A 19,611-nucleotide genomic window follows, 5' to 3' on the forward strand; every position below is an offset into this window, starting at 1 on the left:
GTCACGGCCCCAGCACTGGACCCACCGCCAGGAAGCCTGGGGGGCATTAGGTGGGGGTGGTGGTTGCTGGGGAAGGCGAGGCCCAAGGGTCTCTGAAGCCTGTGGAAAGGGTCCATGACGTGGGGATAGGCCCGTGGTTGGGGGAAAGAAAGAGCCCCAGTGCAGGGTCATCCTCGGGGACAGCAGGTTGGGAGCCACGGCTGAGTCAGCACACAGGCCTGCTCCCAGCGGGGGCTGAAGGTAACGGAAGGGCCCTAACTCTCTGAGCCCCGCGACGCAGAGCCCTCCTGCCGGGAGCCCCCACGGTCATCCCGACCCCTCCTCCGGAGACGGGCTTGGACACCCTCACTGGGCTCCTCACTGGCAAACTTCCCTTCTCGGTGAAAGGCCACAAGACACTGTGTGCCCTTCCCCAGTGGCCGCCCGGGTCTGGGTATCAACCTTCAAAGTCAGCACGTGGCAGGGAACAAAGTCACCCCAGCTGGCACCTGAGCCCCTGGGCCGTGAGTCCGTCCTATTTTTCTTTGGTTTTCTTTCTAGGATAGGAACTGGCATCCTTCAGTGACTTGTGGCTCAAGAATCAAAGGTCAGCTGCCTACAAGGGAGCCAGCTCAGCTAGCACGTTCCGCAACTTCCGTGTCCCTGTATGTCCAGGCACTACTGAGCCGAACATCAGACTGGGAACATGTCTTTAAACCTTAGGTAGATGTTATCACTCGCCATCACCGAAACAAACAAAACGCACAACAACAACAAAACCCAACACAGGCAAACGAAACTGGGAATATTCTCGTGTGCACCTGCTAGAGCTTGTCTAGGGCTTTCCTGCTTTGTCAGGTGGGACACTTTCACGTTTGTCAGCAATTGCTGAATTGTTCCCCTAAGTAGCTACACAGATTGAACTCCCTCCCCCAGGCCAGGGGTCTGGAGGCCCTGGGTGGTTCCAGGTAGATCCCCGGTCACTGGGCAGAGAATAAATTTGTACAAATTCTCACAAATATATTTTCAAAGCCTTCAAAGTGTGTGTACATTTGACCTGGAAATCCTGGTCTGGGAAATGGGTTCTCAGGAAACAGCGGACACGTGCCCACGGATTTACGTGGGAGGACGTGTGCTCCTTCCGGACATGCGTCGAGGCCCGCGAGCACCACCGTGGTCCCCGCCATCTCTGTGCCACCTCTTTGTAGCCAGGCTGTCCCCACCCCAACGTGGCAATCACTGACGCCCTTTGCCCCTTCCAGAACGTCCCAGAAATGGAATTATGCCAGATCTTTGCATCTGGCTTTTCCCACTTAGTATAATCGGAGACTCAGTCATGTTGTTTGGGAATCAGTGGTTTGTTCTTGGTCTCTGACTAGCACACGTACGCACGTACGTTTGTCACATCTGCTGGTGTGCGTTGTGTGGTTTCCAGTTTGGGGCTGTTTCAAATCAGCCATACGCACCTTCCTGTACAGATCTACGGATGGATGCACGAGTCACTGCTCCTGGGTGAAGACCCAGAGTGGGCTGCTGGATGGCATGTGAGCGTACTCACGTCCTTGTTCTTCAAGCTTTTTCATGCATTTAAAAATCTACAGTTTTCTCTTTCCATTTACCTATTATTTCTTTTTCTTGCTTCATTGCACTGGCTAGGACTTCTAGTGCAAGACTGCCAGGCTTTGCTCCCGATCTCGGGGTGGGGGGGGAGGGTTCCATCTTTCATTACTGCGTATGTCATCAGCTGCAGGTGTTCTCGATCACGTGAAGGAAATTCCTTTCCATTTCGATATTGTTGAAAGTTTTTGTTTTAACCATTAATGGATACTGAATTTTTTCAAATGCTTTTTCTACAGCTATTGAGATGATCACGTGACTTTTCTTCTTCAGTGCGTTAATATTATAAATTATACTGATTGATTTTCAAATGTTGAACCCGGATTGCTTTCCTGGGAAAACTCATCCTGGTCATGATGTGGTATCCTTTTTATATGTTGCAGTTGATTTGCTAATATCTGTTGAGGAGTTTTGCCTCTATGTTCATGAGATGTTGGTCTGTATTTTCTCTTTTCTTGCAACGTCTTTGTCTGGTTTGGCACCAGGATAATACTGGTCTCACAGAGTGAGTTGGGAAGTACTCTGTCTTCTTCTATTTTCTGGAAGATAGTGTGCAGAACTGATATTATTTCTTCCTTACATTTTTGGGTAGAATTCACCAGTGAAACCACTAAGACTGGAGTCTTCCTTTTCAAAGATTTTAAACTGTGAATTAAAAAAAATTTTTTTTTACAAGTATTCATTTTTTTTTTTTAATTTTTTTTTTCAACGTTTATTTATTTTTGGGACAGAGAGAGACAGAGCATGAACGGGGGAGGGGCAGAGAGAGAGGGAGACACAGAATCGGAAACAGGCTCCAGGCTCTGAGCCATCAGCCCAGAGCCTGACGCGGGGCTCGAACTCCCGGACCGCGAGATCGTGACCTGGCTGAAGTCGGACGCTTAACCGACTGCGCCACCCAGGCGCCCCTACATGTATTCATTTTTGAGAGACAGAGAGAGACAGAGCACGAGCGAGGGAGGGGCAGAGAGAGAGGAAGACACAGGATCCGAAACAGGCTCATCTCCTAGCTGTCCGACGCGGGGCTTGAACCCACGAACCGTGAGATCACGACCTGAGCCCAAGTCAGATGCTCAACTGACTGAGCCACCCAGGTGCCCCTATCCACGTCTTCTTGAGTGAGTTTTGGTGATTGAACATGTTTTTAATTTTAATTGTCTTACAAAACGAACACATGTGTATAATTAAAAAAAACCTCGGTAAATACTAAAAGGCTTATTGGAAAAAAGAGTACTCTCACCCCAACTCTTACCTCCCGGAGGCAATAATTTTCTATTTTACTCGGTTTTTCTGACAGTCATTTCCGTACTTTTATTTCATAATATGTGTATCTGGCTCCTTACAGGCATACTAACTTCATACTTTTATGCTGACTTTGCGTTCGGGATCTGGTTCCCTTACCTCCCCCACCTCACCACCCCCGCCACACCCCTGACCCTTTTCCTTCAAAAATAGTTTTGTCACATTCTGGGGTAAAATCAGGAATTATTAAGATAATGGAAATCTTGTTCACTGCTGGCCCCAGGTAGTGGTGTACGATTACGGCTTTTTCCCTCAGAAAGTGTTTTTCTTTTCTTAAAGTTTTATGGCCTCCTTCTAAAATTGCTTAGCTTGCTATTTTGAAGCACGGTGTATTTTTTCCAAATGCCCAAACACATCAAGTTGTTAACGGGTTCGGTTTGCTTTCCGAGCCCCGCCTGCCCTGCGGGGACCCCGGCCCTCTTGCTGAACGGTGTGTCTGGAGTTTCTCCGCCGCTGATTTGAGCTGCTTAAACGCTGTGCCCCCCACCCCCACTGTTTGGTTTATCCCATTACTCTGTTGAGGTGTAGCCTTCACTTTTCATGAGAAACGGTCGTGGGGGGTAACTTTTTGAGCCTCTGCACGTCTGGGAAGCCTTCGTTCTACCCCCAGCCTGGATTGCTATGACAGTTTGATGTCGAACGATGGGTAGAAATTAATCCCATGCAGGATTTTGAAGGTGCTCCCCGTCATGTCCAAGCTTTCCATGTAGCTCCAGAAGTTTAACATTCACTCGGAAAAGCACATAAACCGTGTCAGTGCAGTTCCAAACAGAGCCCAGACGGGAGGCAGAGGCCCCGGCCGCCCGCGGTCCAAGGCCACCGCGACCTTCACCCTGCACCTGCAGCCCGGTCCTCTCCCTCTCTCCACGAGGCAAACAGAGGCTGCGGGGCCCTCGGCACGCGGAGTTCGGGCGAGGCCACGCCGCACAGCCTCCCATCTCTGCCCTGTTCTCGTTTCAGAGCACCGAGCAGTGAGCTCTGCGGGCTCCACCACACTCTGCCGTAACTCGCGTGGGTTCAACCGGAGAGTAAGGGCGTGGGGCGGGGCCAGGGGGGCGGGTTTCTCTCTGTAAGCCACACAGCAAGGGCACCTCGGGGCTCCCGGCCGGAAGGCCCATCACCCCGGTGTGAGGGGTCTGAACGCAGTGAGGGTCTCAGCAGAGACCCCGAGGCCTGCAGACTTGCCCTGTGTTTACCTGGCGTGTAATTAAATTCTTAAATGGTCACGTGCCTTTGCCGCCTGTGTATTTTCTGGACACCGATGCCCATCTCGCTGTTCATGGGCCCGGTGTAGGCGGCAAAGCAGTCCAGGAAAGCTGGTGTCCTCAGCTGCAGGGCTGGGTCAAGAGTCCACCTCCGTCCCCACGCCGGCCACCGTGAAGGACACACCCTATAAAAAGGACATACCCTTATTGACTTATCTACTCATTCGTGAATGACTTTGTGTGCAGGTTTTATCTTCAGCCTCCCATAAGTGCCTGAAAGAAAATATTTATTAAGTCATTTCACTGTGAATTTATAATAATTTGACTTTGAACTGAATTGGGATTTATTCTTTCTGATTATCTATGGAAAAAGGTTCTTGTAGTGCACACAGAAAAGTGGGAGAATATTAAGTCTACTTCAGAGAACAGATTGTTTAAAAATAGCGAACATTTACATAGAGATAATGAATGTATTCATTTCAAATTATCTCCACTGAGGCAGGGTGTCAATTCACGTTCCTGCTATCGCTCCGTTGACTAGTTTCGTGCCGTCTTTCGAAAAGAAATGGTTCCAGCTTCACTGTAAAGTGTTCCGTACTCTGCCCGCCCCTACTTGGAACTGGCCTGGGCTTCCAAAGGGCCCCAGTCTGGCGTCGTTGGTTTCTCCTGTGAGCAGCGTCCTGGACTAAATGCCACGAAGGGTCTCTACACAAACGAGGAAGGGCCCACAGTTTGGTGCCCTGAGCAGGGAAGGAGACTGTGCGGTGCCACAGCCTCGAACACACGTGTACCGAGGAGCGTCGTTCGTTCAGCACATAATTTGCAGCCACTGTCCTTCATTTGGGGCCTTAGCTTCCCAGACACGCAGCACCAGTGACCCAGGCGCACTGTGTGGGTTCAGTGGCGAGCACACTTAGGTGTCTCCAGTGGCCTTCCCTTGTGGGAGTCCCTCCCACCGGACACGAGGGTCGCGTGGAGCTCGCAAACGCTGGGTGCGGCCGATGACCTCCTTTCGTCTCTGCCGGTAGGAAATGTGCTTCTCTGTCCTTTTTGAAAGAAACTAGACTATTTTTAATTATTTATTGATTTCAATTCTTGTTTTAATAACTTTTTAAGTTTATTTGTTAATTTTGAGAGAGCTAGAGAGAGAGCCAGCAGGGGAGGGGCAGAGGAGGGGGACAGAGGATCCAAAGCAGGCCCTGCGCTGACAGCAGAGAGCCTGACTCAGGGCTTGAACTCACGAACCGCGAGACCACCACCTGAGCGGAAACCAAGACTCAGCCCTTAACCGACCGAGCCACCCCGGCGCCCCGGGGGAGTGATTTTCTCACTCGAGAACGTGATGTGCCTGCCTCTCCTCGTTCAGCCATTTTGTGTCACACAGTAGAGTTACATTGTTTTTTCTGTTATAAATATCCAACCTTTCTCGCTAAGATTATTCCTGGGCATTTCGTGTGTTTTTTATTAGTGACCAGGATAGTTTTTCCATTAAATTTTCTATTACTGATAATATATTGAAAAGCGGCTGACATTTACATGTTTGTTTGGAAGCCAGCTACGTTGACAAATTCATTTACTTATAACAGCTTCTCAGCTAGTCCTCTTGGGTTTCATTTGATGTGCAAATAACGCAGCAAATTAGCTCTCGGTACAGAACACGGACAAAAGCCTTCCACCTGGTGATGCAGTCACTCAACTGTGCGGCCTGAAGGGGCGAACGGTGTGTGTGCGAAATGGGGCTCGACACAGCTGTCTGCAACGGGTCCGCCGATGCTCGCGCTCGTGTCCTCGTCTCCCGCAGCTCCTGGACGTCACGGCTGATGGCAGTGTGTTCACAGATCTAGATCCATGTTCTTTAGCACTTAGAATTTTATGTGTGAAAGGAACATTTACGTTTACTTTACCATTCACATTTTATACTTCCTAAGTAAAGAACTTGCTTATGCCAACTGTACTAATCGCTTATTAGAAGTAAACGCGTCTGTGGTCCGTCTTCTGTCACCTGCTAACCAGATGCAGTGTGTGCACGGAATCGCCACCCCTCAGGCCTGGTGCCGGGAGGAGCACTCAGGTCAGAGGCAAGGTTCTGGGGAGCTTGCAAAGCCGCACCGGACGACGGGCAGCGGGAGGTGGGCACTCAGAGCCGGGGCCTCGCCCCAAGTGCGTGCCCCGCCCTCAGATGCGGCTCTGCCCCGTCCGGCAGCCTCCCCCTGCAGGTGTGACCTCGGGTGCCCTTGGGGCGCTGGGACCTCCGAGCGCATTCTGAGGCTGTGCCTGTGCCCGCCTGTGCCAAGGCCACGTGGTTTCGTCCGCTGGGGGCACAGGCTGTGCCTTTCCTTGGGCTAAATCCCTCCTTCTGGATTCCCAGGGTGTCTCCTGGGCCAGGGTAGCGGCACCCTCACCTCACAGCCGTCACTCGCATCTTTCCCGTGAGGACCCGCCGTGCGTCTCTTCACTGGGGCTCCTGGGCGTGAGGGAGGCACAGCCAGACACATGTCAGGAGGGTCCCAGTGCCTGCTGTCAGTAAAACAGGTGCAGAGGATGACGGGGGCAGCGCGGGAGGGCTTCTACAGAGGTGGCCTTGGAGGGGCAGCCGCAGGAGCCCCACAGAGAGGCCACCTCGGGCGTGGTGACGTCACGGGACAGAGGACAGAGGGGCCCACGAGGGCCAGCGGGGGAGGAGGCCACAGGCAGCGTGAGGCCCCTGGGGACCCTGAATGTGGCGGAGGCTGGAGGCCATCCTCCCCGACCCCATGGCGGACGCGGGGCCACTGGGAAAACGGCTGCTGTGCACACAGAGCGAAAAGCAAAGCCACAAGCCAGCGGAGCAGAAGAAAAGAAACCCTCAAAGTGTGAGTGGTAAGTAAACATGCGGCCGGGCGTTGGCTTCCGGCTGATCGAGTGCGCGTCCCACCGGGAGCCGGCTTTCTTTGAGACGCAGGCGAACTGTTCGAGGACACGGCCCAGCGTTCGGGGACACGACCCGTGAGGTGCTCACGTGACCGCACGGGGCCCTTTGGGGCAGAAGTGGGGCCTGCAGCGTGACGGATGAGAATACCCAGGAAGCAGCCAGCAGACGGTGGAAGGTCTGTGGACGAGAACATTCATCCCAATGTGGCCTTATGTCCGCAAAGAACTAGAACCAAAAGCGGTGAGGAGGGATACTCAAGAGTTACACAACGACACGACCGTTCCACGCTGCACTGTCCGCGGACCGCATGCTGCTTTGCGACGGCATAAAGAGGCTCTGAGAGGCAGGGCAGGAAGGTGCGTGAGGCTCTGGACCTTTCTGTAGGCAGCAAGTGGTATGCTTAGCCAGGAAGGCACTTGTGAGGAGCTGCAAATTCCCCAGGCTGGTGGCAGGGGTTGGGGGGCAGACGGACAGGCCGCCCGGGGACCCCTAGGGCTGCAGTGACAGCGCAGGAGGCAGGTGGGAGGCACCTGACGCACCTGTCCCGGGACAGGACCCCAGGCTCGGCGGCTGTGTTCCCCCAGCTCCGCGGCACCCTGAGCCCACAAAACCGCTCTCGGGGAGGAGCCCGGCTCTGTCTCGAGATGGACATTTCCAGGCCAACTCAGAAAACATCCACCCCTGTGAGTCCTGCCTGGAAACGCAGCTCCGACAGAGCCCGGGCAGCACGGGACCCCGACTGCTCCCCCCAGAGGGCCCAAGAGCCCCCAGTTTACAAATTTCACAAATGTATTTCCTGCCGGTGTCCCAACTCCAAACCTTTAGCAAACTACATGTGTTGATAAATTAATATTTTTGGTAAAATAAACAGCAGAAGCTCCTCATTTGGGAATAGCCATTTTGCTGAATTAGAATAATGTATTATTATTAAAAATATCCCTTCATGGGGCGCCTGGGTGGCTCAATCCTTTGTGTCTGACTCTTGGTTGCGGCTTAGGTCATGATCTCAAGGTTTGTGAGTTTGAGTCCTGCTTGGGATTTTCTCTCTCCCTCTCTCTCTGCCGCTCCCCTGCCCATCCCTTCTCTCTCTCCCAAAAATAAATAAACATTAAAAAAAAAAAAAACCCAACCCTGATGTCATACTTAATATTTCAGGTTTAGGTGGAGCCTAAAATCATCTGAATTCTCAGGTCTGTTCTCCTGGGTGGTGATGCCTGATGAATTTAGGTCCCTTAAAAATGCAGCTTCTAAGTCAAAATAGTTCAGTCCTATGAGGGAAACGCTGGGAGGCAATGAGATTATATACACTTGGAGAGATCTTTCTATTTCCACTTATTTCCTATAAGCATTTAATATTCTCATAGCTGCCGGCAGCAGCAGGGAAAGAAGGGACAGACTTCTTCAATGTGCAGTAACAGTAAAGCCCACCTTCTCCCTCTTGGACTGTGGGGAGTGGGGGAGGGGGGGTCTTGTCTGCCGGCCGGTGGGAGTCCTGCTCGAACCCGGGCTGCAGGCAGTCCCGGGGCTCCCGAAGGGGCCAGGAGGGAGGGTGCGGACCTGGCCAGGTGCTCTGAACCCCAGTGAGCACCCGGAGGGGAGGCAGAGGCCAGAGCGGTGGCCACATCTGGGTCACATCCTAGGCGTGACAAAGCACCTGCTGATCTCCATGCAAGATCGGGCGTCTGGTTTGCTGACGTCTTTGGATTGGCTTTCTCTGCTGCTCCACAGACCATTTACAGAAACCAGCTTTGGGAGAAGAAGGCTCTCCTGGGCACTGCCCCCCCCCCCCCCCCACCGCTGCCATATCCTGCACACAGTTTAGTACCCTCGTTTGCAGAAAGGCAAAGAGAGTGGCCACATATTCAATTCTGTGTGCAAAGCACCATCCAAAGTAATTTACATGAATTATTCAGTTTAATCTCACCAGCTCTGAAGTGTCTGCATCTACAAGATGAGGTGGCCGCGGCTCTGGAAGGAGGCAGGAGTGTTGCAAGGTCTTGCAACTGTTGGGCAGGAAGTGGGAAGGGCCCTGCTCTGTGTGTAGAGCCTGAGAATTGAACAGGTACCCAGTTTTGCCTCTGACGGTGACAGGAAAGGAGAGCCTTGGACAGGTTCTGGCAAAAAGAACCTGGGAGCTTGTCTCCAGTTCTGCACCAAAGGGTTTCATCCTACCAATTAAAAGCTGAACAGATGGAAAGATCGGCGGCTCTTTTGGAATCCGGGAGAAGGGAGAATGTGGCCCCAAGACCGGAGAGACAGCAGATATGCGGAGGCAGACGCTCCAAACCGCCGCGGGAGCCAGCGCCGGGCAGGAGAACCCAAACTGTGATCGCCAGACGGCTGGACACTCAGCGTGGGCAAGTGTGCGAGGCTCCAGCCACGGGGTGGCCCCACCGCGTGCTCAGACCTGCCTCCAGGAACTTGACCACGTTCTCACAGACGATACGCGGATGGCAAGTAAGCGCAGGAACGCACGTTTCACGTCGACGTCATCAGGGAAATTCAGATTAAAACGACGACCAGATGCCACACGCACCTGTCAGAATGACCAAAATCCAAAATACCAACACCGAATCCTAGAGAGGACGCGCAACACCAGAAACCGTTATCCGGCGTAGTGGGAATGCAAAATGGTGCGGCCACTTTGGAGGACAGTTTGCTGGTTTTTGTAAAGCTAAGTGTTCTCTTAGGTTCGATCGCACAATCGCACTCATCAGCTATCCAGATGAATTGAAAACCTGTATCTACGCAAAAGCCTGCACACGATAAACACAGCAGCTTTATACATAATCTGTCTATTCCTAACTGCCAAAACTTGGAAGCAACCACGATATCCTTCAGTAGATGATGGATAAATTGTGGTCCATCCAGACAATGGAATATTATCAGCAATAAAAGGAGATACGTTATCAAGCCACGAGAAGCCACGGGAGACCCTTAAATGCCTATTGCTGAGTGGAAAAAGCCAGTCTGAAAGGCGACATCCTGTGTGATTCCAAGTATAGGACACTCTGGGAAAGACAGAACTGTGGAGACAGGACGACCAGTGGCTGTAGGGGGTGGGGGGGGGGGGGGAGGGACAAACACGCCGAACACAGTTTGTAGGGCAGTGAGACTGTTCTGCGTGATGCCATAACCGTGAATATGTGACCTTCTACTTTGGTCCCAACCCGCAGAATGTACACCAAGAGTGACCCCTAATGTCCACCGCGGACTTTGGTTGATAACGACGCATCAGTGTCGCTTCATCAACAGGGACAAATGCACCGCTCTGGGGGGATGCTGGTGACGTTGGAGGCCGTGCGTGTCAGGGCAGGGGTCTAGTGGAAATCTCTGTGCCTTCCTCTCAATTTTTCTCTGAACCTGAAACTGCTCTAAAAATGGTTTTGAAAAAAAAGAGGGGCGCCTGCGTGGCTCAGTCGATTAAGTGCCCGACTCCTGATTTCCACCCAAGTCATGATCTCACCGTTGTGGGGCCGAACCCTGCGTCCGGCTCCACTCAGGAGAGAGAGCCTGCTTGAGATTCTCTCTCCTCTCCCTTCTGCCCCTCCCCTGATCATGCTCTCTCAACAACAACAACAACAACAAGAATCTTGAAGCCTCTATTCTAGGCATTTGAGTACAAGGCTTTTTTTTTTTTTTTTTTAATGTGTATTCATTTTTGAGAGAGACCGAGCACGAGCGGGGTAGGAGCAGAGAGAGAGGGAGACACAGAATCGGAAACAGGCTCCAGGCTCCGAGCCATCAGCCCAGAGCCCGACGCGGGGCTCGAACTCACGGACCGCGAGATCGTGACCTGGCTGAAGTCGGACGCTTAACCGACTGCGCCACCCAGGCGCCCCAAGGCTTTTTTTTTTTTTTTTTAATGTGTATTCATTTTTGAGAGAGACCGAGCACGAGCGGGGGAGGAGCAGAGAGAGAGGGAGACACAGAATCCGAAGCTGCTCCAGGCTCTGAGCGGTCAGCAGAGCCCGAGGCGGGGCTCAGACTCACGAATGGTGACACATGACCTGAGCCGAAGTCAGACGCTCAACGGACTGAGCCACCCAGGTGCCCTGAAGTCTTTTTTCCAGACTGAAGCACAAATCCCGCGTTCTTCCTGCCAGACGTGTCCGAGGCGGAGCAAAGTCCTCACCTTTATCGCCCGGCACTCCTGGCTGTTTCCAGCCTGTAAGGCTCTCGCCAAAGGGTCTCCTGCGAAAGCAGGCAATGGTCTCTCCGACGCGGCGCGGACGACGGCCTGAGGCCTCGGACCGGAGTTGTGGGCAGGCTGGTGGGGCCGCTGGCGCCCAAGACAGCAGCCCCGGAGGGATGATCACCTAATTTTACCGAGAGGAAGGTGAGCCAGGGCCCACACCGGGCACGTCTGTCCCCCCGAACAGGCGTGGTTCGCTGCACAAAATTTGCCACTGGAGTTCGCTGCTCATCGGATCAGATCTTCGCAAACGGGAAAATAAACCAACCAAACTCATTCTCTGTTTCTGGGGCGTCCTGGAAGCCTCTTCTCCTGGCAGTGGTCCTGTGGCTTCCTTGGCCACCAGGGGCAGGCACTCCCTGTGCTGCTCTCCACCGTCCGTATCCCTCAGCCGTGGGGAATCCCGCCACGGTCTGTCGGGCCCGGCTGTGGTGGCACAGGCTGCTGCCCTGCCTTTCCTTCCTCCCGTCAGCAAAGAGCAAGCTGAGTGTCACCTGGGCCTGTGGCCGCCGGGTCAGGACAGCGATCCCAGCCCCTCCACGTGTGTGCACCAATAATAGCACGTAGGACACGGGCCGCTCCCTGTGCAGCTACGTTTCCTTGTGGGAGCCACCCGTCCCCTGCTGGGCGGGGCCGGAGCCTCTCGGGACGAGGGGGGCATTGCACGCTGAGCGCTCCAGCTGCCCGCGGCCCCCGCTCACCGCCCCTGGACACGGAGCGGAGACGCCCGTCGTCTGGCCCTCTGGCAGCGGCCCCGGCCGGCACAGCCCTCTCGTGCTGGACAGAAAACTCTGGCGAGAGCTCGAGAGGAAAGCCCGGTCCCTGCGCTGTGCTCGGAGCCCGGGGTTCCTCCGCCTGCTGGCCTTGTCCGTTAGCAGTGTGACAACCACAGAGCGGGGGCCGGGTAGCAGACATTTGTTCCTCAGGGCTCTGGAGGCTGGACGTCCGAGATGAGGGCGCCTGCAGATTCAGTGAGGGTCCGCCTCCTGGTTTGTAGACGGTGTCTTCTCGCCGTGTCCTCCTGTGGCAGGCGAGGGGAGGGGGGCTCTGGCCTCTTTTTTAAGGACACTAACGGCGGCTTAATCGCCCCCTTGACCTAATCGCCTCTCAAGGCCTGACCCCCTAAAACCATCCCCTTGGGGTTGGGATTCAGTATGTGAGTTTGGCGAGACAGCCGCAGTCCCTGTCCTTCCCACAGGCAAGACTCCTCCAGTCTTTTTTTTTTTAAATATATTTTTAACATTTATTTATTTTTGAGGGAGAGAGAGAGTGTGAGTGGGGGAGGGGCAGAGAGAGAGGGAGACACAGAATCCAAACAGGCTCCAGGCTCGGAGCTGTCAGCACAGAGCCCGACGCGGGGCTCGAACCCACGGACCGCGAGATCACGACCTGAGCCGAAGTCAGTTGCTTAACCGACGGAACCACCCAGGCGCCCCAAGTCTCATTCGTTCTATCCAACAGCCCCACAGTCTCACGTCATTGCAACATCAGCTCCAAAGTCCAAAGCCAAAGCCTCGCTGACCCTTGTCTAAGGAGGGGCAGGCGATACTCCAGATGTGATCCATCAGGGCAAAGTGCCCCCCCCCCCCCGGCTGTGAACTGTGAACTGGACCAGGTGTGTGCTCCCAAAATGCAACAGTCGGCTGGGGACAGGACAGACATTTCTGTCCAACAGGAAGAAAGAAGGAGGAGAGATAGGTCCCCTTTCGTTGGCTCTGATTCTGTTTCTCTGGAAAACCCTAACAAAGCTCACAAACAGCGAGGCTCTTACTCAGAGCACCTGGCAAAGCTCCGTGTGTGTGTCACGGCCACATGCAGTGGGAGCTTGGCCACCAGCTTTTCGATGCTGTTGCCAAAATGTTCCTGGTGAATTCAGGCTGCAATCACAGTCACGAAATCTGTAATACGCGGGTCTTGTTTTGATCATGTGGGCTTTAAGGACAAAACCTGACTTAGCCCAAGACCAGCACCGCCTCAGAGCGAGTGACGGCTTTGACACGCACCGCCTCCCCGAGCGCCTTCCCCGAAGACACCCTGTTCTCGACAGTCTGCTGTGCATGGCCCGTGCCCACGGCCAGCCGCGGGGTGGGCGCTCAGCACCGTCTCCCAGCAACACCCCAGCTGCCGCCGCACAAAAGGAATCCAGGAGCCATTTGCCGGAATTAAACTTCCTGTGGCCCGTCCTCCAAACAGTTCGGAGGCCTCCGCTCCGAGCACGGAGTCGCCAGAACCGAGGTCTCCCTGCCAAGTCTGGCCACAGCCCACACTCGGCACGGCCTTGGCCTCTCCCGGCCACTGGAGTGAGCTGGGCCTCGGTGACCTTGCTCACTCCTGATGGAGGGTCGACACAGTAATTCAAGCGCGTGCTCACGGGCGCCCCCACGTGGGTGTGTGGGCACCACAGCAGAGGGGCGAGGGAGACGGGAGAGCCTCCACCCTGCAGGTGCAGACCACAGATGCCACGGGGACTTGCCGAGCCTTCTAGGGAGAGGGAGCTTGGAGACGACCCTCAGCCTGGGGCCTGGGGTCTCCTTGTAAGCAGCGGCGACAGCACCGCTCCGGCTCTGTCCCCCCCCCACCCCACACTCCCTACGAGCTCCTGGCGTCAGAATGTGGACTCATCTGCCGAGTGGAGACCCTCCCACGTGGTCACAAAGGACACCTCTGGATTCTCACTACTGTGCTGTGTGTTCTGGGAACCGTGGGAAAGAGAGGGTATGCACTGGGCATGTTCTGGTTTAGTAAGTATTTTTTGGCGATCAGAGAATTCAGCGTAACTTTCTTTGGCCACGGATGTTTATGTTACCAATGTTGGTCTCTGCGCACAAGGTGGAACCACCGGGCAGATTGCCCCAAGACCTGGCCACAAGTTTTGAATTCAGGATGCCACCAAGCCTTTCGTCCTGGGGCTCCACAGCTGCCCGTGGACCAGGTGCTGGGGAGTGAGCCCCGCTGTTGGCGGGAGCCACGGGAGGGGGGGCCAGCTCTGAGCTGCAGACCTTCTGGGGCCCGGCAGGGTAGGTCCTGCAGGTGGGGGCCAAGAAGCCGGCGGCCGTGGCCCTGGGGGCTGCTATTTGGCCGGGGGGATGCGGGGTGCAGTGGGGAAGGGGCGGGGTGTGCTCGGAGAGGCCCCTGAAACGAGGAAGCATGCCTCAAAGAGCTGTCGGTGACACATGGCGACCAGCCCACGGATGAGTTAGGGTTGGGGTGTGGTCCACAGCGCTCTAGGTGGCTGACTTGCCGTTACAGACACACGTGCCCGACGGTAAGGTCTTCACTCAGTACAGGTTCACCCTTGCCTCCCCCCGCAGACTCGGCAGGGCGCAGGTCTGACGCCACGGGCCCAGCTACCACTTTTCGTGGTTTTCAGGCCCAGACGCCCTCCCAGGAGGGGGGTTCGTTACTGGAGGAGGAGCTCTCGCCCATCTGCTCAGCGGAGATTGTGAACACAGCACAAGCAGCCCAAGGCAGCAGCTCACAGCGGCGTTTACCGTCCCCTGGGCACAGTCCTGGATTAGGGGCCCGATGTCATCCAGGGTCCTCACGAGACGGAGGCCTGAGGAAGGAGAACACGAAGGGGGCAGAGGCCACCGACCAGGAGCACACCTGCCCTGCAAGCGGCAGGGGGAGGCCGGGGCCGTCCCGGAGCCCCCGGAGGCTGGCCCAGCCCACCCCAGCGGTCTGAGTCCGGCGGGCTGGGGGCCAGGACTGGGGGGAGCCACGTGGGCGTTGCCACCAGGCAGTCTGTGGCACTTTGTTTCAGGCCACAGGGAGCACACGCAGTGACCCGCGATGCAGCCAGAGTCAGATACGAGGTGCGCTCCATGAGCAGCACCCGCTAACTGGGCCTGACCCGGGCCTGACCACGCACACTGTCGCCCTCGGAACGGCAGGGTTTGGCGCCTTGGGCTAAGCCCTGAGGGTGACTCCAGCCATAGGAGGGGCCCTAGGGTCCCCTGGCTGCACTCCTCGCCCTGGGGTCATGTGGGGCCAGCACTGTGGCCTGGCCCAGTCCCCACCTGCTGCTCGGCCTGACCTGGGGTCCTCTGGGCACCGGGGTGCTGGTGCTTCTATGCCAGCATCTGGACGGTCACGGGCCACCGAGTTGGGGGAAGAGTTCTGTGCCCCCCTGGCCCTCCTCATCTTAGAGGGAAGGAGCCGGAGGCAGGGACGAGCTGGGAGGGGGCTGTGCGTCTTCTCCGGCCTTTTGGGAGCAGCTCTGAGGGGCTGCCTGCTGGGGAAGTCCCTCTAAGCTCACGAAGGCCCCCAGAACTCACTGTCACTGCGGTGGGAGAGCTGAGTGGGGGAGGGACGCTTCCCGGCCCGGGTCCTTGGTGTGTTAGGAAGTGGGGCCCGTGGCCCTGGGCAGAAGAGCCTGGCTTCTGTGTTGCCCCAGGCCCCACCCACCCGATGGCAGCAGCTAGTTCCAGAACATCGTGTGCCCCAGGGTGAGTGAAGGGACTCCAGAAGGGACCGGAGAGCAGGAGACCCCGGGACCTCTGCTGAGCCAGGGCAGCTGTGGCACCAGGTGACCCCGGCCATCGTGCAGCTCGAGTCTCCAGGTGCTTGGCTTTCCCCAGCGTGTGGGGAGGCACCTCTACGCCCTCAGCCTCACGCCAGGCTGACGAGCACCCCCAGCACAGGGGTGGACGCGGGGACGGGTGGACGGACAACCCGGGCAAAGGGCGAAACCTGGCCAAGGCCCCGGGGTCTCTGCTACGTTCTCCCACCCACACAGGCGAGCAGATGACTTCACGCGTGTGTATGTGTAAAATATGCGAAGCGTAACATTTACCACCTCAGGCCTTTTAAGTGCACGGCTCAGGGGCGTCAAGTACAGGCACAGGTTCGGCCAGCTGCCCGCCCCCCGCCCCCGCCCCCTCCGGGCGCAGAGCCCCGCCCCTCCCCGGCAGCTGGGTCACTCGGCCGGCCGCAGAGCCCCAGCCCGCCTCAGGGAAGGGGTTTCTGTGTGGCAGTTAGTGATCCCGTGATGCCCACAGGAGGATCCCGTGTGGGGCCGAGACAGACGTGGACGGAGACGGCCTCCCCGGCGCTGAGGGCTGGGACCCCCGGCAAGGGCACTCGCTCAGTCACAGAGGCATTTTAGGGACCAGCCCTGGGAACCACACAGCTGTTCTCCTGCAAGCCCTTTAATCCCGGGGAACGATGTTTTCTCTCCTCCGTGCTTCTCCCGGCCAATACGCGAAAACGACCGCTGATGCTGATGGGAAGCACTTACACTCACCTCTGCTTCTCCAGGCCACGCCCTGCTCCCCCAGCGCGTTTTTCCAGAAGACACTGGGTGCCTGTGGTCAGATCGTCCACTCGAATGTGGTTCAGGAGAAGCAGTTCTGTGGCCCACGCACATCAGAGCCGGTGGCCCACGGCCTGCCGACCCTGGCCTCGGAGGGCTCACTGGGAGCTTCAGAACAATGCTTCCACTTTAGAAAGAAATCTCTTAGCCACTTGTTTAGAACCAGAGATCACACACGGAATATTTTAGCCCTGTAACTTCCAAGTTAAATTCTAGTGGAAAAGACCAACAAAAAAATAATCAAAGGCTCCCAAGTTTCTCTCTTCCTCTCCGCCCTCCACCCCGTCTGCCTTGTGCCTGGACAGAGTCGGTGGTGCAGCCACGGCAGAAAACAGTCTGGAGGCTCCCCGGAAAAGCACACGTAGAATGACCGTATGATCCAGCGGTTGTACTCCTGGGTGTCTACCCAAAATGACCAAGAGCAAGGACTCAGGCAGATGTTTTTACATGAACGTCCACGGCAGTATAATGCGCCGTGGCCCAAAGGTGGAACCGACCCACGTGTCCACTGATAGACGAGCAAACAAGCAGAAGTGGTGTACGTGTACCACTGGAACGTTACTCAGCCTTAAAAAGGAAGAAAGCATAGACACCTGCTACGACGCGGAATAACCTTAAGGACAATACGCTCAGTGAGATGTCAGTCCCCAAAACACAAATGCCGTCGGATTCCGCTTACGTGAGGCTCTCAGAGGAGTCGCAGTCCTAGAGACATGGCAGATGGAGGTTTCCAGGAGCCGGGGGAGGGCGCCCGGTGGGGGGCTCATGTTTGGAAAGGAGAACAAGTCCTGGGTGTGGGTGGTGGTGACAACCACACGACGTGAATGCATTTAATACCACCGGGCAGCATACTTTTAAATGGTTAAGATATTGGTACATTTTGTGTACATCTCATCACACCCAGAAAGGTGACGAGCGACAGCACCTGCTGTTTATTCAGCACCTGCCACGTGCAGCGGGCCAGATGCTCCGTCGGCGTCCCTCACGAGGCAACGGGGAGCGCACAGACATACGTCACCACGTGCTCGCCGACACTGGATTATTACCCCGCAGTCCGATAACTGATTTGGTAAAGCAGGACCTGGGCGGTATGGAGTGACGTTCCAGGAAACGGGGAGGGGGGCTGGCGAATATGAACAGTGGCTAACATGGAGGCCAGTGGATGCTCTGAGAGGGCCAGCTCGACTCCTGGGATGATGTCACGAACGGAGGCACCTCCAACTTCCCTCGTGTCCCGACTCTCACGTAAATGGCTCCCCTCCTATGTGCTGTATGGCGTTACCGCCATTTAGAAAAACCCGAGCACAACCGGGAGCCACGGCTCAGGGATCGGACGCCCAAACAGCCACGGGAGCCAAACCAACTTCCCGACAGTTACATCTACACGCGATCTGTGGTCAGGGTCGCCCTGCTCTCGGTCCAGCCGGCTGATGCCTAATGTTGCAGCTCTCCACCGTGTCTCTCGGTAAGGAGCTGACCCCACCAGATGTGTTCCAGGCACGACCTCCTGACCTCTGAAGGGCTCTAAGCTTTGACGGTGAGCTCTCTGCCCAAGAAAGGGGTTCATTCAGTCAGAGCCTCTGTGCCGCGCCTGGAGGGTGGGGCAGGGGGACTGCTGAGGGGTCATCCCCACCCCCCAGGAGGAAAGGCCGCGCTGGGCTCTGTCCTGCAAACACTGCGGTGTCCTCTCGCCTCCCATCCCTCTCGCCCCAGACAGCACACTCCAGGCTTTCCCCGAACGTTCCCTGAACCTTCGCGGTGCGCTCAGTGCACAAACGCTGGTGAGCGTGGCGACATCCTAACCCGGAAGCAACATTTCTGGCCACACGAGCTGGGTGCTGACGTTGTCACAGACCAAAGCGGGGCGGGAAGTCTACCATTTGCTGGGAGACAGCCCCCGGCACCTCAACAGACCGGCAGACTGGGTCTGCCTCAGCAGACGCCCGTCCCTGGCTCCCGTGACCCGCAAGAATGTGGCGGTCACGTCCCCTTGCTTCGAGATGACGGGACTTGGGATCAGAGCACACAACTCCCTAGACCTTCAGGACACTGAACGTTTTAGCTGCAAGTTGTCCAGGCTTTGAAGGCCCGACTGTTGGAGAGGTTCAGGGAAGGCCTGCTGACCAGAGAGAGGCCTCTCACTGGGTTCTCGAAACTGTCTAGTCAGGGCACGGCAGCCGGCCGATGTGGGGGCCTCCTGCAGAAGGCCCACTCGGGGTGCCCTTAACCGGAGCGGGGGGGGGGGGGGGCGTCTGGCACCTGCAGGCGCCAACCACCCGGCGGGGGAGGCGTGTCACGGACCGTGGCTCGGCTGGCTCTCCCTTGGCCCGGCCGCCTCCAGCCCCCTCCCCCACCCCGGCTGGCCCCAACCTCCCCCGCCGCCACCACCGCCACCGGGTCGCCGCCCCCCCTCCCCAGGCCGCCCCCCGCGCCCCCGCCCGCGCTCACCCGCTCCTCCTCCGCGCGGATGTCCGGCATGGTGCTCAGGCACAGGCCGACGGCCGTGGCGGCCACGAAGGCGACGGACACGCAGGCGAAGAGCTTGCCGGCCGGCCCCGGGCGCGGGTCGTCCAGCAGGTCCCGAAGGCGGCGGCCCGGGCTCCCCGGCGGCCCCGCGCGCGCCTGGGCCGCCTCCTCCTCGCGGCGGCGCAGGCGGCGCAGGCAGCAGCGCTCCAGGCGCGCCTCGTCGATGCCCCAGTAGGCCAGCTCGTCGCGGAAGGCCAGCGCGCACGGGCCGCGCAGCAGCCGCAGCTTCCCGGCGCGCAGCAGCGCCACGATGGCGCGGAAGGCGCACGGGCTGCGGTCGAAGAAGAACTCGTCGCGGCCCGCGTCGTAGTCGTCGCACACGCGCAGCAGCTCGTCGCGGCCGCGGCAGGCCCGCAGGCGCTCGAGGCGCGCGAGGGGACAGCGCGCCAGCGCCGCCCAGGCCAGGCGCACCCTGCAGCCGCCCACGTTGATGGTGACGACGCGCCGGCCGCCCGCGGGCTCGGGGCGCAGCGCCATGGCCCCGGGCGCCCGGCCGCGCTCAGGACGCAGCGCCTGCGAAGGAAAGGAGGCGTCAGGCGGGGCGGGGGGAAGGGGCCCTGCT

The 19,611-nt window shown here is 57.1% G+C and overlaps 1 protein-coding gene across 1 annotated transcript in view; it reads right to left on the minus strand.

Annotated features, from left to right (window-relative positions):
• Positions 1 to 19,611, minus strand: part of KCNG2 (potassium voltage-gated channel modifier subfamily G member 2) — a 71,524-nt gene that overhangs the window by 8,342 nt on the left and 43,571 nt on the right. Inside the window, exon 3 of the mRNA XM_047086358.1 lies at positions 18,972 to 19,562. Within this exon, the coding sequence (XP_046942314.1) occupies positions 18,972 to 19,526 (555 nt within the window). The 5' untranslated portion in view covers positions 19,527 to 19,562. The remainder of the gene's footprint in view (positions 1 to 18,971; positions 19,563 to 19,611) is intronic.

This window comes from Lynx rufus, unplaced genomic scaffold (genome assembly GCF_022079265.1).
Source record: "Lynx rufus isolate CCGP_SWC_20201006 ecotype Redwood Valley unplaced genomic scaffold, mLynRuf1.p SCAF_20, whole genome shotgun sequence".
Classification (NCBI taxonomy): domain Eukaryota; kingdom Metazoa; phylum Chordata; class Mammalia; order Carnivora; family Felidae; genus Lynx; species Lynx rufus.